Source organism: Psammomys obesus, unplaced genomic scaffold (genome assembly GCF_907164565.1).
Source record: "Psammomys obesus unplaced genomic scaffold, mPsaObe1.curated_primary_1811, whole genome shotgun sequence".
NCBI classification, from domain to species: domain Eukaryota; kingdom Metazoa; phylum Chordata; class Mammalia; order Rodentia; family Muridae; genus Psammomys; species Psammomys obesus.
Genome location: NW_026585690.1, coordinates 138832 through 165196, shown reverse-complemented (window position 1 = coordinate 165196; position 26365 = coordinate 138832). Strand labels below are relative to the sequence as shown.

General features: G+C 46.8%; 1 protein-coding gene across 7 annotated transcripts in view; it reads left to right on the top strand.

Moving 5' to 3' along the window:
* The window catches only part of Septin11 (septin 11), an 87647-nt gene extending 65462 nt beyond the window's left edge, over window positions 1-22185 (top strand). The window contains exons 6-11 of one of the 7 annotated variants that reach the window (XM_055595649.1): window positions 2776-2872; window positions 3708-3876; window positions 11359-11491; window positions 13739-13926; window positions 19259-19326; window positions 21802-22185. In XM_055595649.1, the coding sequence (XP_055451624.1) occupies window positions 2776-2872; window positions 3708-3876; window positions 11359-11491; window positions 13739-13926; window positions 19259-19283 (612 nt within the window). In that variant the 3' untranslated portion in view covers window positions 19284-19326; window positions 21802-22185. The other 6 variants (XM_055595658.1, XM_055595693.1, XM_055595684.1 and 3 more) reach the window with 6 other exon arrangements.
* Window positions 22186-26365: the final 4180 nt, after the last annotated feature.

Below are 26365 nucleotides of genomic sequence, written 5' to 3'. Positions count from 1 at the left end.
CAAAAACTATCGACGGCAGTTTCTTCTGTGATGTTCGCTGCTCACCCACACAGACCTCTTACCGAGATGAGCTAGCCCCCTCCCGGTGCTGGACACAGTCAGCTCGCAGAGGTTCCAGCTGTTGTGCAGTCGTAGGTTTGGGTCCATCAGTGCATACAGCCGACCTGATCCCACTTTTCTATGTGTGTGTCTGTCCTTCCTTTAATTCTCTCGTTGGCCCTGTTAGGACAAGATGCCAAGCCATGTTGAACATGGTGCCAACTTGGCATTTTTCTTGCTTCCCCCAAACAGACCCGCTTCTGCCTTCCTGTCCCATGCACACACACACTCATTTATATCTAGGATCGTGGTACACTTTGTTTCTTCCCCTCCTTTACTGTCCGCCCCTCTCCCTTTTGACCTGTTTATATCCATGTACAGGCCCCTACTACTTTGATGTCACAGATCATGTTAGAAGCACCTAAGGACCTGCCCATGTGATAGTTTGATGTTTGTGTCTACCCTGATCAGTTTGGCCAAGAAACCATGGCTGGATGTTGTTGATACCATCTCAGTCTGGAGTGTGTGCACAAGGAGTCACCAAGCACACCAGGAGGGGCTCTGCCCCTTGGCTTTTGGTCCAGCCGCTTTCTCTGTTGTCATGGATACTCCTCTTAATCAGGAGATTAAATCTAGACTTGGCCGTAGTGTCAGATAGATTAGGAAAATTTTAAAGATCCATTTTATTTTTAGCTGAGGGCGGTTGGCACACGCCTTTTAATTCCAGCATTTAGGAGGCAGAGGCAGGCAGATCTCTATGAATTTGAAGACAGTCTGATCTAAATAGCAAATTTCAGGCCAGCTATATAGTCATATCCTGTCTCAAAACGAAACTAAACAGAATTAGTTTTAATTTTGTGTATGAGTATGTGCGTTTATGTGAGTATGTACATGGGAGGCCAGGGGCTCCAGATCTGAAGTGGTTTGAGTTCCCCAAAAACATGAGTGTGGGCAACAGAACTCTGGTCCTCAGTCAGAGTGGTGCACTCTGGGAGCAGAGGTCTGGTCCTCAGTCAGAGCGGTGCTATCCTTTGTAACTGTTGGTCAGAGTCGTGTGGACTAGGAAAAACGCAAATATCTCGTCCATCACACAGAATGCCGTATGTGCAGCCTGAGCTCTGGATTCTGGCAGGTTCTGTGTGGAGGAAGGTTTACCTTGAAAACATTTCTCTCTTCTCAACAGTGGAGAGGGGACCAGAAACACTAGTTCGCAGAGCAGCTCTGAAGATCTCCTCACTGTGTGCTGATAGAAAGCAGTTATTTTCTCCTGCACACTCAGGATGTCATCATAACTACCAGATAGCTCAGTATGGAAGAGTCCATTGTCTTGGACACCAGACCATCTCTGCTCAAGCTAAGCTCTAGGGCAAGGCTCGAGGCAGCATTTGGGGCTTAAGCACTCTTCTGACAGGAAATCTGTGCGTTGATGAGCCATCTCAAGTAATTCTGGAGCTGGGAGCTCAGTTCAGCAGTCAGTTCTCTCCTAGCTTGCACAAGGCCTTGGGTCCCTCTCCAGCACTGCCAAGCCAGGAAATAAACAGCCGCATTCTATAGAAACACAGTGCAAGCTAGTCCACTTACACCTCACCAATGTGATGCTTCCGGGGCAGGCCTGTGGAACCCAGTGTATACTTCTAATGACCCCAACCTCAAGTTGGATTTCACAGTCACCAGAAACAACTGATCTGCGTCGTGTCATGAAATTATAGTCAAGAGGTAGATCTAGGTATCCGTTATTCCTAACACACTTTAGAGTCTTTCAATACGAAGACAGTTACCTACGATAAAGTTTTTTTTTTTAAGATTTTGTATTACCTTCATAAAACTGTTTCTTTTTTTTCCCCCCCCCCCTTTTTTTTTTTTTTTTTTTGGTTTTTCAAGATGGTTTCTCTACTCCTTTTGTAGACCAGGCTGGCCTCAAACTCTCACGGATCTGCCTGCCTCTGCTGGGATTACAGGTGTGTGCCACTGAGCTGGGCTAAGGGATCTTTTTTTTTGGTTTGTTTTTTGTTTTGTTTTTTTTTTTCAAGACAGGCTTTCTCTGGCAGCCTAGACAGGCTTTCTCTGTGCAGCCTTGGCTGCCTTGGACTCACTTGGTAGACCAGGCTGGCCTTGAACTCACAGTGATCCACCTGCCTCTGCCTCTCTGAGTGCTGGATTAAAGGTGTGCACCACCATGCCTGGCTCTGTTCTCTTTGTTTTGAAGATTTGATTTGATCTCAAAGCTAAATGAAAATGCAAACTTCTATCAATCAATACATTTAATATTTAATGGGAAGATATTTTTTGCATTGCTTTCATTTTTAAATTTAAATGTGAATCAATTAAAAGAAAATGAAATTTAAAAGTGAGCATCTTGATCCCACAAGCCATATATATTTTTAAAGGTTTACTTATTTATTTATTTTTTTATGTGTCTGGGTGTTTTGTCTGCATGTGTGTCTATGTACCGTGTGCATGCAGTGCCCACAGAGGCCAGAAGAGGGCGTCAGATCTTCTGGACCTGGAGTTACAGATGACAGTGACCCACCGCCATGGGCGTGCTGGGAATTGAACCTCAGTTCCCTGGAAGAGCAGCCAGTGCTCTTAACAACCGAGTCATCTCTCCTGTCCTCTGCAAGCCATGTTTTAAGTGCCCGATGGACACAGCGGGTCTCTGATTGGGAGAGTGATGGGGTCAGGGGCTGTGACCGGAGCTGTGGAAGATAACGGTTTATCTGTTCTCCATCTTGGCAGGTCCATCTCCCATTTGCAGTGGTTGGCAGCACCGAAGAGGTGAAGATTGGCAACAAGATGGCCAAGGCCAGGCAGTACCCCTGGGGTGTGGTGCAGGGTATGTCTTGTCACAGGAAAGGGACTCTTAGGTTGGTGGGTGCCATGATGAAGAAACGATGGCCCCATTTCTTTCCTCCCTGTGTCGTTTATCAACATGGGGCGCGTGGGAGTACATAGGGCTGTGTGTGTTGTCTTGTTCCATCCCATGCTCTCCCCTATCTCCACCACAGCTCGCCTCTGCGCGTGCTCAGCCACCGTGGGTGTGAGGGAGAAATGTTCAGCCCTTGAAGATGTCAGGTTCTTTAAGGAAATTAATAAAAACTCCTAGAAGAGGAAAGGGCTCTCTCACCACAAGGAGTGTGGGCCGGTCACATCAGCAGAGCATCCGAGAGCTGGAAGAACGAAAAAGTCTTCCAACAAGAGGGCACTTGTTTCTTCCCCAGCCCTGGGAAAGCTGTTTTCCAAGGAAATGTTATTTCAGCAGATCTGGAGATGAGGAAGAATGGTGCTATTTAAACACTGCCCTGCGGGGTTGGAACAGTATGGAGTGGTGGTTACGGGCCTGACTCTGGAACCAGATGTTAGGTCCCTGTTGGGCCCACAGGTGGCATCCCAAGCCCAGACTTCTGCCTCTGCAGAGAAGAGTCACAATTTTCTAGGCAGATTGGTTGGAAGATGAGGAAGAGGTTTGTAGAGCTCCTCCCTCAGCGATCTATTTCCACCATCACAGTCAGTGCTCCCTTAGGAGTGGAGGGAGGAGCCAGCAAGGCGTCCGCTCTGCCTTCAAGGCCTCCGATCTCAAGAGGGACAATGACACCTGCTCCAGAGCGTTGTTTGGCTCTCTGTGGCCTCACTGCTGACGGCCCCCCTCTCCTTTGCTTCTCTTCCGGTAGTTGAGAACGAAAACCACTGTGACTTTGTGAAGCTGAGGGAAATGCTGATCCGAGTGAACATGGAAGACTTGCGAGAGCAGACGCACACTCGCCACTACGAGTTGTATCGGCGCTGTAAGCTCGAGGAGATGGGCTTCAAGGACACTGACCCCGACAGCAAGCCCTTCAGGTATGAGCATGCGCAGCAGACGGGCATCTGGGTGGTGGATCAGTCAGTGCACCACAGGCAGAGTTGTGGGGCTGAGGCTTTGGTACCTCAGTAGCTTGGTGAAGGGAGAAGAATGGGGCAAACTGTCAGGTCTGGGATGGTTATCTCAGCTAAGTGATGTGGTAGATGTTCTGGCTGCCCACATCCACAGGTGCTGGCGTTCACAGCACCAAAAGTGCGAGCAGCCTGCCTCGAGTCCTAGGGAAAGGAGCTTGCCCTTCTGGATCTTTGCCTCTGTGGCCCCTTAGCCCTAACTCCTGCTTATGTTTGTGTGTCCAGGGCCTGGCCCACACCCTGACAGGATGCAGCTGCTGGCTAAGATTTACCCCCATTCATTTGTGCAAAACCGATTTAACTTCCTAAGTCTCTTAGCTTTGTCTGTTTTTCTGTGTGTGCGTGTGCATGTGTGTAGCTTGGGCATGCATGTGCTGTCGTGTGAATGTGTGTGTATGTGTGTGAATCTGTGTGTTCTGGCATGTGCACACACTCATGCATGCACATATATGCCCACAGAGGCCAGAAGAGGGTGTCGGGACTCCTTGGTGTTAGAATTACAGGAGAGCCGCCTAATGTGGGAGCCAAACTTGGGTCCCCCGGCAGAGCAATCAGGGGCTTAACCACTGAGTTCTCTCCAGCCCTCAGGTTCCTTTGTCATCTCACACTGGTGTGCAATTCTGACAGAGGGTAGGAAAGGAAAAAGCTTAGCAAATTTATATACTTCCTACATCACAAACGGATGGACATGCCAAAGGTGGAAGGCAGAAAAGGTAGTTGCAGCTGGGGATGGTGGCTCAGCAGGTGAGAGCACTGGCTGCTCTGGCAGAGGACCTGGGTTTGATTCTAAGCACCCACATAGTGCCTCATGGCTGTTGTCTTCAGCTTCATTCCAAGGGTTGTGACATTCTCTTCTGGCCCCTTTGGCCACCAGGCACATGTGTGGAGCATAGATATCATTCAGGCGAAATATCTGTGCACATAAAACAAATTTTAGGAGAACTTTGCAAGAAGGTAGCTTAGCACCTTAGCAACTGCCCACCTTCCAGCCAAGGCCCCTGTGGTGGAGAAAGTTTGGGTTGAATGGAGGGATAGTGTTGTTCACTGTGGAAGGTGAGGTTCAAGGCCAGGTCGCCACCTGCTGGTAGAGGAAGGGACTGTCCAGTTTGAGCACCAGAAGTTTCTTATCAGTGATCTCAGTGGAGCTAGTGTGAGGTTTGTCTGGAATCTGAGCCTTCTCTGATGAAAGCCACAGTGCCTTTGAACAACCTGGTTTCCGCCTTTTGTGGCTATCCCTAGGTTAAACTTTGAAATCTACAAGCCATAGAACTGATGGCTGGCCAAGGAACCCAAGGCTGTCAGGGCTCCGGGAAGCAATCATCTCCAGGGTCAGAGCAGCCCTCTGGTGGAAGACTTCTCTCTTGGAATCCTTTGGAGAAAGTTCAGTCCTTTCTGGCCTAGTCCCCCTTACAGTGCAACTGTGCACTCCCATTAGCGAGTCTGTGACCTGTGAGAACAAATGCAAACCTCACAGAAGGGACATACAGCCAAGAAGGTAACTTCTAACCAAGTTTGTATCACTTAATCCAAGGCTGGCAGGCTTGTGAAACTATCGTCAACCAGTTACTAAGTGGCTCGGTGAAGGCGGGTGTAGCAAATCCTTCTGTGCTTGCAAAGTATCTATCAGAAGATAACCCCATAAAACCAAGGGTTAAGTGTGATGAAAAAAGATAAAAAGTTTTCATAGAGAGTATTTGTTCCCATGCACAAAAGTGGAACAATGAAACTCCTGCAAAGTTGCTGCGTTGGCCAGGACCAGACAGTGTTGCAGAGCAGTGTGCCTCAGGAACCTGAGATCGAGTCTTGACTTTGCTACTACTCATGTCCTTATCTGCTCCAGATCAAGGAACAGATTAGACTTAGCAAGAGGACTTCCTTTTCTGGTTCAGTTGTACATTGCTGTCTCCTCAGATCTCCTCACAGCTATTCAGTTCTGTTCATCTCCATGGGAAGCAGCTGAGACCATAACGTAACTGAATGGGCATGTCTGTGTTCTAGCCAACAAAGCCTTACTAACAAAAACAGAAAGGAGAGGGCTAACTTTGTCTTTTGGGCAATGCGCAGACTAGGTCATAGTCTGGATTCCTTGCAGGTTAACATTGTTAGAGGTGATTTGCCTCTCGTGTTAAGAACCATTCCATACCTGCACTCTTTTAAGTTCTGGGATTTGAGGGCTTTGGATGCTACCCACACCTACTACTACCAGGAAGGGCCAGGTGGCCTGCTTGCCTTTCATCAAAAAGGCCAGCCCTTTCACCAGGATGGCCAGGGTTGTGGCTATTCCTGCCTATGCAGGCAAGCCGGCAGGCCCCCTGCTGGCTGTTGCTGGCATTTTTATTGAGGCAACTCCTACAAGCCCAGGGTAAAGGCCTACAAGCTAGGTCCAGCAGGACTTTTAACAGGTCAGCTACTCAGGGCACATCATCTTCCGGGCTTCAGAACTGGCCGGAGATGACACTGGAGCTATGGTCATGTTCCCCTCTTCCCATTTGTACAGGCCCTCAACTTCTCTTTTGATGTTGAAATGGGAAAATGTTTATACCTATACATTATTACCAAGGCCTGTGTTTTAAAAAAAAAAAAAAAATTAGGTAAAAATAGAGCTTTAAAAAAATAAATTCATGGCCAGGCGGTGGTGCCTCATGCTTTTAATCCAGCACTTGGGAGGCAGAGGTAGGTAGATCTGTGTGAGTTCAAGGCCAGCCTGGTCTACAGAGTGAGTTCTAGGACAGCCAGGGCTGTTAGATAGAGAAACCCCATCTTGAAAAAACAAACAAACAAAAATTTAATAGAATTTTCATTCCATTACCTCGGTAACTAAGACAGGTTTTCCACTTAAAATGGAGATGGTTCCTCTTTGTATAGTCACCCACTTCGCTTAGATGTCTCTCTTGCCGGGGGAACGATCATTTCGGGGCCTGGCAGTGGTACGGTGTGAAGTGAGTGTGGCATTCCTTTCTTGGCAACTGCTCTAGGAGCTCAGCGTCTCCCTCGGGACAGTACTGAAGGTGGAGAGGAGGTGGGCGACCCTCTAACAAGGGAAGCAGAGTGAAAGACAGACGGAAACCCCTGTTGCCTTTGACAGTGCCATTCCTAGATGCTCTGTTTTTCCCTTCTTCCACTGTCAACCTTTGATGTTCTCAGTGCCCTCACACACCCAGTAACCGGCCAGCTTCCGAGTGTGTGCCTTTCAAGCCAGGATATTTGCAGGCTTTTTTCTCTAAGCATCATTCCACTGTGTAATCCTGACTGACTGGCCTCTAACTTGCCAAATAGACCGGGCTAGGCTCGAACTCACAGAGATCCACCTTCCTCTGCCTTCCCAGGGCTGGGACTAAAGGTGTGTGCCACAGGTCTGACCTTCTCAGGCAAATTGAGATGCTTCTGTTGGGGTGATCTCTAGCTGCCTTACTAGAAAAAAAACAAACAAGACAAAACAAACCAACAGATAAAGAACTACAACAGCATCAGAGCTATCACACTGTCTTTGTTTAGTAATTCTGTGCTGTTTCTTTCACAGCAAACAATTACTTAGTTGAAGTGAAAACCTTACACACAACTCATGACTAACCTTTAAATGTAGCTCAGGCCACTCAACATGAAAACACTCCACGGTGTGTTTGGGAATTCCTCTCCCAGGTGAACTGAGTGTAAGGTTGGATGTTCTTTCAAGTTCTTCCAGCAGAGGGCTCCTGTGAGGCTGTGCAGTAAAGTTAGTCCCATTTTTGGTGCGGGCCCTGGCCTTCCAATGCACGTGTGCTGGCCCACCGATTCTCACAGTGCAAGCCACTGGGAGCCAGTGTGATACAACAGGGAGTGGGGGTGCACGGTACCAGGCAGTATTCGAGCAGCCGGGCTTGCCTGTGGCCCTGGTATTGTCCTTGACCCCATCTAGATTTAGACATGTTCTGTTCTTGTCCTCCAGATGAGTACTTGGACCCCTGGGCGCCAGCCACTCTTTCTTGTGCCCACCTTTCCCATTTGCCTCTGTGTGTGTGTGTGTGTGTGTGTGTGTGTGTGTAGCCTAGGAACTCAGTTCCCCCAATCAGAGCACCTGTTTCTTCCCCCAACCCCTCTCATATCAGGGTAAGTTAGAGGGACAGAGGTCACCATGGGGACTAGTCCTGTGTCCCTGAGCTTCTCTCCTGAGACACCATTTCCCTTTGTGACATATATCCCTTGTCCAAATTGTTTACTCCTCCTCTCCAAATGGCAGCTTCTCTCTGGCTTGCAGAATACTTCTCTCAGGATTCAGAAAGCCCTCAGGCCTGTTTTTAGAGGAGTGTACAGGCCTTGGCTCACCAGCCAAGTGGAAAGGAGGTAGAGTTCCCGTCTCTGAGCGGCCTAGGTTCAACCCTTCATGTCTTCATGGTACAACCAAAGCAAACGACTGCCGCTGTGTCCACACTCCTCCATCTATAGGACGGGGATTGGGCAGTGTCGGCTCTATTGCCTTATTACAAGGATTAATGCATTCACGTCTATACAGTGCTGCGGATGTCCTGGTGGCAATGAGCAGACCCTGGCATACCTTCCATCACGTGGTTCCAGGAGAGTCAGACAGGGAGAAAATTTATCCTGTGGGAATTTAGATCATCCAGACCAGCTGAAACCCTTGTGAAATGATTGCAGTATCTCACTTAGCAAAGGGAGTCAATGGTTGCGGTTTAAAGTAAGCTGGAAAATGCCAGGGGTGCCATTACTGCAGTGCCCATGGATGGATAAAGGTGATTTCTTCTGACCTAGGTGGAGTCCATGCCTGGAGGTATTAGTTGGGATTTATGGTGTTTCTGGTTCATGGCTCAGTTGGCAGAGGTGTGTGGGGAATATGATTCTGTGTTATTCTGAACTATTTATAAGTGACTTATAGCAGTCTTGAGTCTTTGGGTTAAGGCTTTGGAGTCTCATCAGTTACTCTGTTTCCTGTGTTAGACTTCAAAAGCTGGTTCACATCCTAGAATACAGAGATACAACTGAGCGGCATTTGTTGAGCCCCTTTTCATCCTTTCTCCCTGGATATCAACATTTATCAGACTCAAGGCTGGGACTATTCTTACCTGTAGCCAGCCTGGCCCTCAGCTTTTTCTTTTCTCTAGGACAGGCACTCCAAGTTTAGATTGAACTTTCCACATATAAAACACTTTGCAGTATGATCCAGTGTCCATAGTTTAGTCAGAGTGCCGACTCTCTTTTCTAATACAGGCCTCTTAAACCTTGTCTTTGAAACACTGGTTAAAACCTGATTGACTGGGTGTGGTGATGTATAGTTTTAATCCCAGCACTCAGGAAGCAGAGGCAGGTGGGACTCTGAATTCAAGGCCAGTCTGGTCCACAGAGTGAGGTCCAGTATGGCCAGGGCTACACAGAGAAATCCTGTCTCAAAAAACCAAACCAAACCAACTAAACAAAGAAACAAATAAACAAAAAACTCAGGATTGGGTCATGATCCACAGTTTAAAAGTAGGTTCAGAAACTAGAGCTCAGGTTAGGCTATGCTTGAGAAGGGATGAAGCAGAGGCATCCTAAAAGCTTTCTCGCCACCTGACTGTTCTGAGTTACCTCACAGAGTTCATGCCCAACCAGACCTGAGGGCCCCAAGGTAATAGATAGCAACTGTGGATACTCCTGGGGCCTGTGGGAGCCACTTACAAAATCAAGTGGATAGGTGCCTTTTACTGAAGACAAGCAGTGGCCATTAGACTGGTTACAGGCCATCACCTTGAAGACATTCCGAAGCAGACTGTTTGGCTGTGGCCAGATGTTCAGGATCCCTGTTCCCAGGCGTGGAGCTAGTAGCACATCTGTATTTAGAAAAGTACACTGAGATGTGGTCATGTGGCCCTGGTGTGGTGCCAGGGTGGGTCCACCGTGTATGACAAATCCCCCCCTGCAGGGACGTGCAGCTGTTTTGGCTCCACAACCTTTGAAGATCTTCTAAAACCAGATCATGATCTCAGAACACAAGCTGAGTGTTGTTTCCGTACAAGGGTCATTGCTTGACAGGAGTGGTCCATTCATTATTCCGAGTGGAAGCTGAGTTTTCTATAAGATTTTGTAATAAGGCCAGGTTACCCTCTGCCTTGTGCCAGTCTGATACGCAGATAAAGGTAACAAAGAGTTTATTTACTCCAAGCTGGTGAAGTCGTGTTAAAGGTCAACTGTTGATATAGTCCTAGGTCTCAGTGAGTATAGCTCTTAAAACTGAAATCTGAACATTGCTATTGGGATTAGCCAATACTAATATCTCTAACTTGTTTTTGTCCCATAAAATAGAACTTCTGAAACTCAAAATGCTTGATTGTTTATCAGCAGAGATGGTTGGCAGCATTAGGGCAGATCTTATTTTCCCTGAGCTGCTAGAAGTGTGCCCTTCCTGTCCTCGCTGCAGTGTTCATTCGGAGTGTGTCTGTCTGTTCGTTGCTGTGTTCCCCCACCTGACTGGACAGGTGTGAATGGCACTACAGAGTGCCTGGGAGCATCCAGAGTTGCTATCTGGTCTGTAGTATGCCCTGGAAATTTGGTCTGAATTAAAGGTGGCCTCTACCTGAAGGCTCTGTTCCCAACCATTCAGCTGTTGTAGACCAACTGCAAAGGGAGAGCGGAGAAAACACTAGCTACTTTTTCTTTGTAGTCCATGAGGTGTGTGTCTGTGTGTGTGAGAGGGGCTCCTTTGTGCTGCCAAAGGCACTTGCTCTGTAAAGGTCTTTGTTCTGACTTAGAGGTGTAGTTGAGTCATGACACTCAGTATGAAACTCAGGCTCTGAGTTCTGCAAAAGGGAAGAGTCCAGGATTCAAAACGGAATTAAGACTCCCCCACACCACTTGAAATCATAATGTGGTTTGAGATGTGGCGGCTTCCCGCCCTACCTTTAGAAGAGTGCTTCTCACTAAGTTTGTCTTTCCCATTGGAGGCTAAAGGGGGTCAAGTGGAGGAAGGGGGAGCCGTTATTAAGCACTGCTGGTATATCAAATGGTTTTCCCAAGTTCCTCCTAACTCACTTGGAGTTCCATCCATGGAGGTGAGTGTCTGAAACCCCTGTGCAGGAGACCAAAGTTGCGCCTACCTACCAAGGTCAGTAAGTTGGTGAGGCCAGAATTCTGGCCTTACACTGTGCAGCTGCAATTCTGTCATTTCACCTATGGAACTAGGCCCACCAGTGTGTGCAAGAAACCTGGCTGGTAGCTTCAGGCCTTTGCCACTGCATTACGCTTTTGGACATATTTGTCTCTGCGATGTCAACGTAAATAAGAATAAACCTCTTTTTATTTGAACTTTTGGTGTGTTTAGTGTTCTTTGGGAGCGAGAGAAGGGGAAATGGCATGAACTGAAATAATGCTACATGATGCTGTCTGTCTTATGTTCTCTCTCGCTCTACGGATGCCTAATAGTCTTCAGGAGACGTATGAAGCCAAAAGGAATGAATTCCTGGGAGAGCTGCAGAAGAAAGAGGAGGAGATGAGGCAGATGTTTGTCATGAGAGTGAAGGAGAAAGAGGCGGAGCTTAAGGAGGCGGAGAAGGAGGTGAGCAGGCTGTCCCTTAGGAGCCGGAACTGGCATTTTATCAGTATGTTGCACTTAATGAGACTTCACACTGGTACAAAGCGGATCCCCTTCCCCTGATCACAGGAACAGCCTCCCCAACAGGCCAGGAATACTGGCTAGATATTCTTGTCCCTGTTTAGCAGATGGCAAACTGAGGATCATAAAGTTGAGTGGTTTTTGCAGTCAACGAGGCTAAAGCCAGATCTTGGGTCTCTAGCTCTGATCATGATGTCTTTTCAGCTTTGGGTTTCCTCAGTTTATAAATCCTCAAATGTGAGATTCGGGGTTCAGCCAACTAAGCAAGCTAAATAGCGGGAGTGCTTTGCATTTTGGTCTCAACGACACCCCATGCTTGTGCCCACTGCTCCCATCCCAGCATATTTCCTGCTATAGCAAGCTCTGACTCTGCCTGGTTCCCCAATCCAGGCAGAGTGGACTGGGGATGTGGCAATGTGACTGCTAATACAGGTTTTACTCTTTGAAATGATGTTTATATTTTATTTTATTTTATTTTATTTTATTTTATTTTATTTTATTTTATTTATTTATTTTTTTAAAGACTAGTGAAACTTAGGGCTGCAGAGAGGGCTCGGTGGTTAAGAGCACTGGCTGCTCTTTCTGAGGATTGGTCTTCAGTTCCCAGCACCCACAAATAACTGTCTGTAACTCTAGTTTCAGGAGATTCAGTGCCCTCGTCTGCTCCCCATGGGTCCCAGACACGGTGTTGCCCAGACACTCATGGAGGCAAAACACATATACACATTAGAAATAAATAAATCGTTTCTAAGAAGCTAGTGAAATTTAGGCCATTTACGCACCTAAGCGCTTAAAATGGTTTTGCTGCAGAGAAAGAAAAATTGAACGTTATTAGCTGACCTTAACCAAGGGGATGATGACCTAAGATTCAGAATTTGGTAACACCCCACCCCCGCTCCCATCCCCACTCCTGCTTTTGTTTCTGGCTGTGTTTGTTGTTTGGTTCTGAAGATGACGCCAGAGCTCCATACTTGCATCGTAGACCTTTTGCCACTGAGCTGTGGCCCAGCCCATGACTCTGGATTTATCTATCTACCTACCTATCTATCTATCTATCTATCTATCTATCTATCTATCTATCTATCTATTTGTCAAAAGCTAAACGTTATTCATCGTATTCTTTAAACTGTTAGTGTACATAGCTAAAACATGTATGTGTGTATGCATGGAAAGAGAGGGAATGACATATGTGTGTGAGCACTGTTGTGACTTAAGGCCAAGAAACAAGAACCCACCTTTGCCTGTTATGATGCTGTTATTAAGATTATGGTTAATTGTTACCTTCTTCATGCTTAACAAAATAACAATATTTAAAATTGTGTGCGTGTGTGTAGGTCAGAAGACAACTTGCAGAAATCAGCTTTCTCCTACTATGTAGGTTCCAGAGATCAAACTCAGGTCAGGCTTAGCAGCAAGTACCTTTATCCACTAAGCCACTTTGCTGGTCATCTTTATGCTTTCAAAATGAATGTACCCTTTTTTCTGAGTATAATAGTGTATGCTGTTTGTCCTGGCACTCAGGAGGCAGAGGCACACAGATCTCTGAGTTTGAGGCCAGCCCGGTCTACATAGTTTCACGATAGACAGGGCTGCATAGAGAAACCTTGTCTCAATATACCTATAATAATAACAAATAATTAAATAAGTCCCTTATCACAAAGAGTGCTCACAGGGTGTTCAGCCCTGAGGAGCTCAAGTGACAGAAATGCTCAGGACTCAGCATCCTCGCCTGCTCCTCCAGAAGCCACCCAGATACTTCAGGCAGTGACTTAGTCACTTTAGTCACTGTGCGGTGGCAACTCTTCTATGAGAAAGATTTTATTGGGGGCTGGCTTACAGTTTCGGTGGTTTAGTCCATTGTCCTCGTGGTGGGGAGCATGGCAGCATGCGGGCAGACATGGTACTGGAGAGGTAGCTGAGAGTTCTGCATCCGGATCTGCGGGCTGGAAGAGAGCCACAGGGCCTGGAAAGCCCTCCCAGGGACACGCTTCCTTCAACAAGGACACACCTCCTAATCCTTTTCCAATAGTGCCACTCTGGGATGACGAAGCATTAGAGTGTATGAGCCTAGGGGACCATTGCTATTCAAACCCCCACGAAGCAAGAGCAGCCCACAGGCCACACATTCCGATTTTGCCCAGGCTCACACAGCCTGTGTCACTCAGTATTTTATTCCTTTATCCCTCCCAGCTTCACGAGAAGTTTGACCTCCTGAAGCGGACACACCAAGAGGAGAAGAAAAAGGTGGAAGACAAGAAGAAGGAGCTTGAGGAGGAGGTGAGCAACTTCCAGAAGAAGAAGGCCGCAGCCCAGCTCTTGCAATCCCAGGCCCAGCAGTCTGGGTCCCAGCAAACCAAGAAGGACAAGGATAAGAAAAAGTAAGCAGGTGTCGCCCGCATCCTGGGGCCCGCTGACAATCTCTTCCTCTTGCATGTCTCTCTTTCCTATGTACAGACTGGGACCTGGTCTGTCGCCAGAAAAAGAAAAGCAAGTATTTTTCTCTGCAGGGCAAGGGAAGATGACAGAGGTTTTAGAGGTTTTTTTTTAAAGGGTACAAAGGATTAATTTATAAACGTCACTGTGGTGACCAAACAATCAGGACTGGAGGAGCCTGTGAGCTTCTGTAGCAGCTTCTGTAGCAGCGCTAGGAGACCCGAAGACAGGCGGTTTTCTCTTGGTGCCTCTGGAGGCTCTCTCTTGACTCTTGGTTAAAGAGCATTCTAAAAATCACAGTTATTCACATGGGTTCTCCTCTCTGTTAGACAGTATGGCAAGCCGGCTACTGAACTTTAAATTCTAGACTGTTCTGGAGGATGATCAAATTGTGAAATTCAACCAAAATGCCCACCCATTGAACACAGCTCTAGCTACCCTCATGCCACCCCTGCACCCCACACAGTTTCCATACAGCCTTGATTTCAAGTGCCAAAGGGCCAGATGCTGCTCTCAAGCCAGCACTTCCTGTGCCGCCCCAGTAGCAGCAGTCGGAAGCTAGCAGAGAGGTGTGCTTCTTGGAACCTCTGTGACTTGTAGCTCTATATCCACTGAGTCACTTTAAAGCAGAGGGGCCAGGTAGCTGCAGGTTTGATGAGTATGGTGCCAAGGAAGCACTTGGAAAATTTTCTCATGGCCCATTGCAAGCCCGCTTTTGGGTTCTTGTTCTTCGTCCTTCGACGCCAAGGTGCTGGGTGAAAAGCAGGCAGCTAGGTAACGAGAAAGATGGCGGGACTGATGCAAGCAAGGAATTTCCTTCTTTGAAAAATGTAGCTCCTAGGATTGAGTCCCTCTGAGACTGCCTGAGAGTGGGCAAGCCAGCCCAGTGTTGCTGCCGCTTAGTCCTAGCTCGTGTGCAGGACTTGCCCCCTAAGGAGCGATGGCATTTGCACTATAGAGTGATATTGAAACACTAGTGAGTCATGCTCTATACACATTGCTTTTGCAAGCTCTGAGGCAGGAGGAGACATGTCTAGAGAACTGAGGAGCAGGAAACTGGTCTAGGCAATTAACAGAACTAGTCCATGTAGCTAATGTGTGGCTTTAACGAGGTTTGGTATAGTTTCAAGTCATCAAAGTAGCCCAGCAGCCTGGGCTTTGGCTAGAGTGGGTTAATTCAGAAAGAAACAACTCCCTCCATGCTCTAGTTCAATGCAGTGCTGTGTTGCTCTGTGTGCCAGAAACTTCTAACACTGATTGTGGTGCCCCACATGGCAAGCCACAGTCAAAGCCGTTCAGCACTGAACCCTGATGCAAATCCTTTATGTGGGAAAAACTACAGAAGTATGTGTATGTGCGTGCATGTGTGTGTGTGTGTGTGTGTGTGTGTGTGTGTATAAGAGAGAGAGAATGTGTCTTTTGTTCATATGTACATGAGAGATGAGAGAGAGAGAGAGAGAGAGGCAGGCTGCTGACTCATAGCTTAGGAAGCCCAAAGGGTAGGCTTTCTTACCCTGAAGCACGAAAGTGGGTACAAGTACAAGTTTTGAACTAAAAGTGTTTATAGAAGACCAGCAAGGTTAAAAGAATACTTCATGTATACTGGATGTACCTTTTAGCAATAAAAGTTCCAAGAACTGATCATCATTGTACCCATGAGAACCCTCTGGTTGGTAGAGGACATCGTACCCTGGAACCCGCGACCCCATTCCTTTCCCATCTAGTCTTTACCAGTGTACAGTGCTTTTGAAGTTTACATGATGGCTGTGTTAAAGTCTATTTCAGCTTATACTTTCTCATTCCTTATTGACGGTGTTACACCTGGTTCGCGATAATTACCAGGATGAGTGACTGGCAGTGGCATGTATTTTTTGGTGTCACTTCTTGTTTCTTACCGTTTGCTTGTGTAATGAAAGCAAAGGCTAGTTGGAGGCCTGAATTGTTAGAAGAAAAAAAAAAAAAGGAAAAAGTAAAGAAAGAAAAATAAAAAAGCTACTCCCTTTATTATCAGTGGAAGGTTTTGGCTAGAGAGGACCACAGAAAGACAGTAACCAGGGCAAGCAGAGCATCTCTTTGAACAGAAAGAGGAAGATACTTCCTCCTGGTCATAGCTGCAGCAGGTGCAATGGCTGTGCTGAGCAGAAGACCGCAGGGGGCGCCCTTCCGTCTGCCGTGTGCCCCTCTGCCAGTCTTGATTCACTTGCTAATAATCCTAAACTCCTTTTTCCTATCCTAACAACACACTCCTGTTTTTAACATAGGTAAGGCTTTGTACCTCTCCTTGGCTGTAAGTGGCATGAGAGTATATAACATCTCCTAAGGTTACAAAGTAGAACTAACCCCGGCACTGCCATTAGTGGGGTCTGTCTCTGGCCACCAAGTCACTTTTCCTCGTGTGGGGCTCCTCCACTACTGTGGTAGGACTGCCTGAGGGTAAGTTTTTCTAGTGGAAGGTGTCCTGCTCCCTCTCCTGAGAACGATTTACACAGTTGCCAGGAGGCATCCGCTGGGTTGCATCTGACCACCTCCTACCCTCCCCCCAAAAAAACCCCCAAACTGTCAGTGCCATATGTTAACTGGAATGTAATGACTGTACCTTACACAGCCATCTATCTACTCACCTTGTTTTTTTTTTTTTTTTTTTAAATTGGTTTGTTTTCACTAAGTAATAAAGTTGCATGTTTTGGTGTTACCTAAAATTAGCTGTGCAGAGCCCGGGTTTGGCCTGGCTGTGGTCCTGAGGGGAAAAGCTCATGGCACTGCTGTAGCTCTAACCATGTTCTTTTTTCAGCCCCGCCCAGCTAGCCCTGTAGCCCTCTGTCCACTAGATTCCAGTTTGCAAAGCTACTTTAGGTCTCTTCTCCAAGTCATCTGTACAAGGCGCCTACTGTCCGTTTATTCTCTGACTCCTCCCACAGTCCGGAAGCAGAAGACGAGGTTTCTGTTCGCTCCCAGTGTGAGCTCCACTTCTCACAGACCATAATGATTTCTGCGTTATGTGAGAAAACAAACAAGACAGTGGCTCCTTCCACCTTGGTTTCAAGAAGTCACTTTCCAGTGTAAATTCCATGCAAAAGGGAACTGAGCTTGTGTTCTCTGCGCAGTATTCAGGGTTTGCTTTTGCTTTTCCTGTAGACTAGCCTACTTGGATTTTTTTCCCTTTTGATTTCTGTCAGTCCCCATATCATCGCATGAGCGTTCGCCGTCACTGAATGCTGGTGCTGGCGCTCCTGATTTCCCTTTCATTTACTTCGTTATCATTTCTAACTTTTTTTGTTTTGTTTTTTTAACTTGCAGTGCAAGCTTCGCATAAGGCCTGGCAAGCCAAGGACGCTCCCGCATTCACCTGCTTTTGCAGTAGTAGCGTACCTCTGTCATCCGCGTCCTGTTTGGTTTCGTTGTCTCTCCCTTCCCCAGATACCAGTAACTCCTAGCTCACTTTGCTGAATGTTGTCAGGTGGTGGAGACCCATAGAACAAGGGGATCTCGGCAGACACGCGCATGTGGCTGGACTTTGTTTCTGGAAAGTCAATGATCTGCCTTGTATGCCTGTCCCAAGTGGCAGCAGGAAGCATGTCTGTCACTTGTATGTCGCTTTGGACCAAGGAAAGCAGGGTAAAATGCTACCTGTACGTCTGATGTGAAAACTCACCACCTCAGCAGCTGAACTAAAACCCTGAGTAGCCATGACAACAACTTGCATTCTCATGATTGTTCGTCTCAGGCTCGCCAGCCCCCTCCCCCCACTTCACTGTCTCTTCTCACTTGCCCCAAACCAAAGGTGGCCAGGAAAGGAGGCAGATTGGTGAGCGGGCACTATAGGTGGCTTTTCACCTGTATGATTTTTTTTTTTTCCATTTAATCACTCCGGTATTTGGTCTGAGCCTGTGAGCTGTCTTAGGGTCTGAATGCCCACTTCAAAGCCCGGCCAAAGCTGCTGGGGAATGCTCACCTCCACCAGGGTGTTTCCGCCTGACGACACTTTCCCAGGTCCAGATCTCAAAGACCGCCTGAAAGAGTTTGGCCTAGCTGTTAAGGATGTTGGATCCCCACTTAGAGCGAGGGGATCGTCCCCACACCTCCCCAACCCCCTCCCTGTACACCTGCATTTGCTTTAAGCCAGCTGAGGGGAGACCTGGAGGCTGATTCCCGAGTATGGCTCCTTCGCATAGAAATGTTCATGAAGCGCAGTGAGAAAACTGCTCCAAATACTTCAAATAGGAAACCTGCTCTACATTGCATTGCCGTAGCACAAACCTGAAAGGCTGTCCTCAGGTTAAGGGGGGGAGGGGGCGAACACAGTGCAGTGATTAGGGCCGCCTGCTCTGTCTCTTGGGCCATCAGTTAGGCCACCTGACTCCGGATCAGGACATGCCCTGCCTGCCTGCTGTGCAAGAAGGGAGAAGGGCACGTGTCTATCCTGTCCCCTTTTCCTTCTGCTGCTCATCCTGTCATCTGCATGGCTGTCCCCTTCTAACCAGACCCCCCCAGCTTTCCCCTCTCTCAAGTTTCTCATGGACCCAGTCCTTTGCCTTTACATCTCCTCTCTAATGTCACCAGTTACACGTGAATGGGGTAAAGCACGCTGCATTTCCCACTTTAAAACAAAATTGTCCAGCAAGCCTGGTCTGATCCTGGCCAAGTTTTTAGGCTTTCCTTTTCTTCATCTCCCAATCACAAGAAAAAAGCAGTGCCCTTTCATAAACTGACTTAGGCTTCATTAGGCAAAGCAAGGCCATTGGCTTCACCGGGGTGCAAGCCAGGGTGGCCCAGAAGCCACAGAGCAGCCGCAGCAGCCATCTTCGGCAGGGGAGGGAGGAGCTCCTACATGGACCCTGGCTTTGCTTCCATTTTCCCAGCTAGCTGTGGAGCAGCAGGTACTAATGGCACGCTGACTAACTGTGGCTGCGCCCGCTTCTTCACTGCTTGTGTGAGCATTGTCTTTCTTTCTTTCTTTCTTTGTGCCTCATAATAGAAAATACCCCTTTGCATTTGATTCTCAAATCCCTAAAAGCTTTTTAAGATAAGCTAAGAAGGAAAAAAAAAAAAAACCCAATTGACTTTTTGATGCCAAGATTATTGATTGAATTATTTTTTTTCACAGTAAAATAAATTCTACGGAGAGTCAGGGAATAAAAAGCTAAGAGAATCCTTAAAAAAGCTTAAACGAACAAAAAGCATTGCTTCTGAAATGATTCTCTCCCACCTCCACTCCCAAGCCTCCTGGAGCTTGTTACTGCTGCTCTTTTCTTTCCGTATCTATGCCTTTCTTCACAGTAGTCCCTGGCTCTGCACGGAATAAACGGTACTCTCAAATCTAATCGGACGTGCTTTCGCCTCTGCATGTAAGTACAGGTGCAAGAACTCTGAAATCTTTGTTTCAGATGAGGTTTAGCAGTCTGGGTAGTCTTTTTCTTTTCTTTCTTTCTTCTTCTTCTCTCTCCTTTTTTTTTTTTTAAGCTAAATACATTGACACCAGTCACATTTATATTTTGCCCCACAATTTATGCTTCATCTCGATGTCAGAGGAAGCAGGGGACTGATTACCAATTGCAGCCATTGCTCTGTGTAGCACCATGGAGGGCATGTAGAAGGCCTTCAGTTGTGACGAGATAAAGCTGGGGAAAGAAATTTCCACCGTCCACTGGACAAACACCCAGAAAATGATGTCTCTGCCAGGCTGCCTTTCTGATACTTTTGGAAAGATCTTAGTAACGGCCACTCCTTTCGGCTAAATGCCCAATGGCCACATCTTTTTCTGTTGCCCAGCTTTGGCTGGCCTCTCTCTGTAGCTCTTCTCCCCAAGCACAATGAGCATCTTTTCTTCTTCTGGACTGTGCTCCCCTGTAACTGCTGTTGGGGTGTGACAGAATGGCCGGCATGAGAACCCAGTGGTAATTGAGGACTGCCTTCCCAGCTTGGGCTCTATATTAACTGGTCCAAAAGGGCATCTCGTGGCCAGGGGAGCTCTTCCACCTGACGTCGGGCATGGGTTTCTTGTTTTCCTGCTCCTTTACTTTGCAACTCACCAGCAGCATCTCTTGCTTCCTCTCCATCCTGTGCGCCTCTAATGGACAGGCGTGGCTGTCTCACTTTCCTGAGATACTGCTAAGTGTTCTGCGGAGTCGGTGTTCAGGCTTCCCCCACCCACGTCGTACTGTCTCTGTGTGGTCCTGCCAGAACCATCCATTTGAATCCCTTGGCTTTGCCATCCACAAGTGTCAGGAGTTGTCAGGTGTCAGTTTCCAAAAGTCCTAGTTCTAGCCACAGGACATTTATCATGGAGTTGTTAGCTGAATTATGACCTACAGAGTCTAGTTTGTATGTAGGTATGAAGGGAATTTAAAAAAAAAATAAATTGAAGATTAAGCTGTGAACAGCATTAGAACTTTGATCTATTTCTTGATCTTAAAATATGATAATGCCTTAAACTGTAGTTGTAGAACTGTCATACTCTTTTTGCTGTTTGAGGATAACCAATGTTTTCTAAACTGTTGTGTAATCTCAGTGTTGATGCAGACTGTCATGTATGTAAGCTGCATGTTAGACACTTGTCTTTTTTTAAGAACTAAAACAATTGTATCCATGTGAAGCAGCATATCGTTCCTACAAGTGTGAAACTGTTGGCTCAGCAGCGTGCTGAGCGACTTGGTGTCTGTTAACATAGTGTGGTGACAGGTGACCTATGCATATATCACTAGTGCCAAGACCTAAAGCGGGGAAATATATTTTTACCCAACCATTGTTCTGTGTGCCCGTTTGTGAGTTCTTTCCAGTCCCTGCCTGACATGCCTGTGTGTGCACACACGTGCTTGTTTCGTCACATAAAGAGATGGGGATGGCCGCTGTCTCCTGCTTCCTTGCCTTGTGTGGGGGACTTCAGTGCTGCTGTCTGGTTGGCCCAGTTCTCCAAAGACACGAGGGTGTAGCGCAGCTCACACCTCGGCATACTCGTCCTCCCTTCCCTGCCTGCCCAGTGCACCCATGATGCCCAGTGTCCAGCAGAGGTGGTGTCCTGCCCTCCCTTGGCCCAGGTGCCCCCATGGCTACCACACCCCACTCCACCCCCAACCATGTTTGGTGACCTGGTCCTTTAGCTGACACACTGCTACTTTCACAGCTGGTTGTAGAGAAATGCTCTTTTTCTTGGCTTGAAGGATCAATTTGAATCTGAACCTTTCTTTTTTTTCTTCTGTAGCTTCTTCTTTATGTAGCCATCCTGTTGCCAAGCCCTACTCTCTCTTAATGGACAGCATTAGAAGAGCAGGAGCTGTCTGTTCACACGAGTTGGGGAAGAGTTACCTCATTTCCACCATCGCCTCCCGTTCTTTAAAGTCTGGGTCAAATATTGCACTGCTGTTTGTATCTGTCAATGTCTGTTTACAAACCACCGCCCTCTGTGGCTACCGAAGTGACTTCAACTACCAAAAACAGTAACGATAATATTCATTAGAAGACAGAAATAGAAAACTTAGGCCCAAACCCCGGGGCTTGGGCTGGAATCCTCTTGCTTAGCTACCATTTTCTTGAACCTCTTAATTTAAGACCTCATGGGCCGAAGAGAGCATGTACCCCACTTGAGGGGCAACCACAGCACATGGTACCCCTGGTCTCTGTCCTATGGGCAACTCTCACCAGCCCCATTAGGCTCCTCAGCCATTAGCAGGTCCTAAAAGCGGGGCAGTCCATGCTGCCTTCTGTTCGTTTTGTGGATTGTTTTGGTTTGGGGTTAAAAAAATAATATTTGCTATTGCATGCACAGAGGTGGCTGCAATTTTTCCTCTGGAACATCCTATTGATACGGTGTTTTTATTTTTCAGCTGACCATCTGCCTCTTGAGAGAAAGAAGTGGGCATCCTACCTTTAAATTCAGGAACCATTTTTCATTTGACTCTGTTACCTGCATCCCTTCCATAAGCTGTTTGGGGAGGGCGTTCTGCTCGTTTTTTGGGGGTGGGGAATTCCAACTAGCCAATCCTGCTTTCTGTATTTGTTATTCAAACTTACTTTTGGTATCAAATTATGCCCTTCCTAAGCTCACTTCAATGGGAACTTCTGTTTAATATGTTCTTATCTTAGATGCAATTTGAAAATGCCCCTTTTTGTTACTAGAGTTTTGATCTATGTTTGAATTGTGCCAGTGTTGGGTAAATGACTTTTCTGCCTCTGGGGCTCAATTTATATTTAAAGATATCTTAAAATACTTTCTGGCCCATCCCTGCCTTTGTATTTGTTGTGAAGCTCCGCTTTACCCCCGTCCATGGCTTTATTTATTTATTTTTTTCCTTTTTTTAAACCATGAAATGAACACTAAACATGAACATGTTCCTCCCAGGTGATTGCATCAGTATCGGAGGTTCTTCTCAGAGGGGCTCACATGGCTTTCTCCACAGTGTCTATAAAAGGCCTGCCAAGAATCAAAGCGTTTGCACCAGATCCCTTAACATCCACCCACATCTACAAACACTTGTACCAGTTGAGTGAGTGAGTGATTGCCAGTACTGACCTATCTATGCTGAGCTAGGCTACCTCTTAAAGTCAGAGGGCAACTTCCAGATGCCTATCTAGCTAATCCAACTATCCAAATTCCTATCTGTAACGAATGGTGGAAGTGACCTTCCAAATTCACTACTTGTCTATAACTTTGCTTGTTTGCACCTTAAAAATATTTTTATCTCTGTAGGGAGTGGCTCATGGCCCTGATTCGAGTTGCATTTGGTCAGAATCTTTTTGGGTGGTCCCCTCCGTAAGAAAGGTACAGTACTTCTGTGGGCCACTGAAGACACAGTAGACCTCTGCCACTCTTATTCCTGCAAAGAGGTCCCTTAGAGCAGTCGGTTGAGTTTGTTGACAAGCAGCTCGTGTTACTAGAAAGTATTTCTAAATGTAAGTAAAGTCAGTCTCACTGGAGCTAGTAAGCAACCCAAATGTCCCTTCACAGTATGCAGTGGCAGACATTCAGGGCTGTAACTATTGGCAGGGCTGTGGGTACCAACTCTGATGGCAGAATATAGTGTTGCTATGTTAAACACAAGGTCATGTTGAAACTACTAAGTACAATTCACTTTATTCTGAACTTCTTATAATCATTTAATATCAATTTCATACCATCATTCATTTTAAGAAGCATCGTTTCAGGTCATAGTTTGAGCAATGTTTAAAAATCAAGTCAGGCAGCAGGATTTTGCCCAAGAAGAGTGTGTAGTTTCATTACTCTTCCTTTGTTCTAAGAGCCTAGGTGAGAAGCGAGTGGGGTCATCTTCATTGGATCAGGGAGTTCCAAGAAGGCTCGCTTCCATTCAGTGACCACAGGGAATCTGGTTGCAGACATCACTGGCCAATTGCCTTGGGGTGTCTCTCCTAAGATTGACAGCTACTGGTGTGGCATTTTGCTTCACACGGCTGTTTCTCAAATATTGACAACTATTGGGTCCTCAGGTCCTCCTGTAAAAATATGCTGAGGACAATCACTGGCAATAATAAATGTAGTGGCTTGCCCTAATTTAAATTGTGGAAAGAAAAACAGAATTGAATCACTAGAACCTGTTTCTGCTGGTGACAACCTTATGATTTTTCACTCAAATTTTAAAAGGCTATTAGTTTCAGATACTTGCTTATCCAAGTATTGTCTAGGTGCTCTACTTGGAACCAGCATAGTCCATTGTGAAAGAGAAATACATCCTGAGTTAGTGTATGCTGAGCTTGGACGGAGAGAGAGAGAGAGGCCATTTCTCATTATACTTGACCAAATATCCAAACATTCCACCATCAATGGTACCAAGTATAAGAAACTTTCTTCTGAGTTGTTTTTGGTTTATGATCGAAACAGACTTCAGGGCAAACATTTTCTGGATGTCTTAAGAAATACACAGTTGTGACTCTATTTAATGACCTGCACAAGGCCTGTTACTTTGCAGATAGCCACCTTTCTGCCATGGAGATCAACAGGGCACTGAGGCTTCTTCTAAAGTCCTTGAGCATGAATGCTTATAGTGACACCTAGTCCATTTACACCAGCTGCTAGCAAGCAACCGCCATACTCAGACTAGTGAAAGGAACGTATATTCATTTGAGAAGACCATGAGCCTAAATGCCCAACCCCCTTTCCCCCAATCACTATTCTTGACTGGTAAATCTGGTGGGTGTCCACAGGACACTGAGATGCAAAAAAAATCCACATCTGCCTCATTGCTGGTGGTCCCTTTCAGCCCACCGTGGAAACCTGTAGCTCCCACATGCATGGAGCAGAGGCTATTACCTTGAGCTCATACCTTTCCCACAAAGCACAACTTCATGTGTGCTCGGGAAGGATTAACACTCCATAAAAGGCACGTTTTCTCTGCAGAGCCGCGGGGGCAGCTCTCCTAGCCATCTGTACTTCCCCTCTTTCCAGTACTTACTCTGTGCCATGTGCCTAGCACACGCTTACTTGTACTTACCCCGTGCTCCTGAGCACAGCAAGCATGGAGCAAAGGAAAGGGGTGTGCCATGTCCTTACTCATCGAAGACAGATCTTATTCTGAAAAGCAGTAGGGCTCCACCCTCCCACAGACACGGTTCATGACTGTTTGCTAATGCGTCCCTACTCTTAATGAAGTAAACTGTTTCCACTAAATGAGCAGCAAGTTCACTGTGTACAGAGTTGTTGGTTTTTTCTCTTCTGCTTAGCTACATGTAACAGTAAGCCGAACAATTCTGGCATTTGATAGGCTATGAAGGTTACACTGAGTCAAGGTAAGAGTTGTTCTTTTTACCCTTAACCCAAAAGCTTCCATAGCAGATAAAGAGTTCTTGGTTACCTCTTAACACCTTCTCCATCAAAGGGCAACCGAGCTGGCCCAAACAGCTCTGTCCTCCTACTGCATCTGGCAACATCAGCATATCCAAAAACCCACGGAAACAAATCTATCAGGAATAGAAAATTTCAGTCTAATTCCATAATGACAGTTGTGCTTCATCTCTCATGTCCTAATGATTGTTTAAATCCAACTCAGACCAACAGCAGCAAGGTTTTGGAACCGGCCACCTGCACAGCTTGACAGTTCTTGTTATTTCTGGCCTCTGTGGGGCTACACACAACTCACTCAGCATGATGCTCAGTGACAAGTGGTTCCGGGTTTTGTTTTGGTGTCTGCCCCTTGCTGCTTTCCTCAGTCTCACAAGCTCACGCCACCTATACCTTAATTCATGCACAGCTGTAACCACAAAGCCCAGTGAGATGGCTCAGTGAGCATCCCAACGGACCTGAGCGCTAGCTTGGGACCCCAGTGGTGGAAGGAGAAAACTGACTGCTCTAAGTTGTTCTTTGACCTCCAGCCACATGCCCCACAGTACACACACACACACCATGAAATGGAATAAAATTCCAACCACAGAACATGCAGATGTACCAGGGACTTCATAACCGGATGATCCATCATCATAGAACCAGTCAGCCCGGACAACTCAAATTTCTCCACAAGGTTGACAAGATTCTTTTCCTGGAGCACCTAGTGGCCAGAACTCATAATGGGTATAGAAGACCTCATTAAAATAGCTTAAAGGTTCAAGAAATTGAGAGCGTTCTAACTCCTGTTAGAACTTCCTGTCAGGTAAAAGGTGAAGATCTGAGGTAACTCTCAAGATTCGAAGTTCATTCAGAAAATGTCCTTTAACTCCCAACTTTGTTGTGCTCTCGGGCTATTTACCCTTCAGGATGGTGAGAACATTTGCACCTTCCCTTTCCCCTGGAGAGCATGTTGGAGGAACCCCAACATGCCTAACTGTTATTTTCTTCTCAAGGCAGTCCATCCCGTTGCTCTGGGCAGTGATGCTTGCTCCACTTTGGGACCCTGAGCAAAGCAAACACAAGCACACACAGCAGCCAGTGGGAGGCTCCTGGGCAGGCAAGCAGTTCTCACCAGCGTCCCTCAGAGCCAACCGTGGTGTCAGGAACATTAACAAAACCTCTACCTGGCCTTTCAGCGGGAGCCGAGGAGTGTTAACGGACCACTTAGTCCCAGCTTCCCTTCCTCTTGTAGAGAACACATTCGGGGTTCTCCACCAGTAACCAATGGACCCATGCCAGCCTTCAACCTTTCTGGAGGACCTGAGGATGATGCATCTTTTAACCACCAGGAGGTAGCAGATGATTGATTACAACACATCATGTTCAAGCTTCCCAGCCTTGGCAGTTTGCTAAGAAAAGCCCAGGAACTAAACGAAGAGCAGGAATATTCTTAACATAGGGCTGCTGCTCACCGAGATGCCAGGGTTCAGCATTTGCTATTTCAGCCTTGGGCTGAAGTTCTGGAGAGAGGGATTTGAGGAATGGCTGAGGGCTCTAGATAGCTACTAGGTTTGGCTGAAAGGGGAGCAGCTCTCAAGTATTTCCGCTGACCCAAA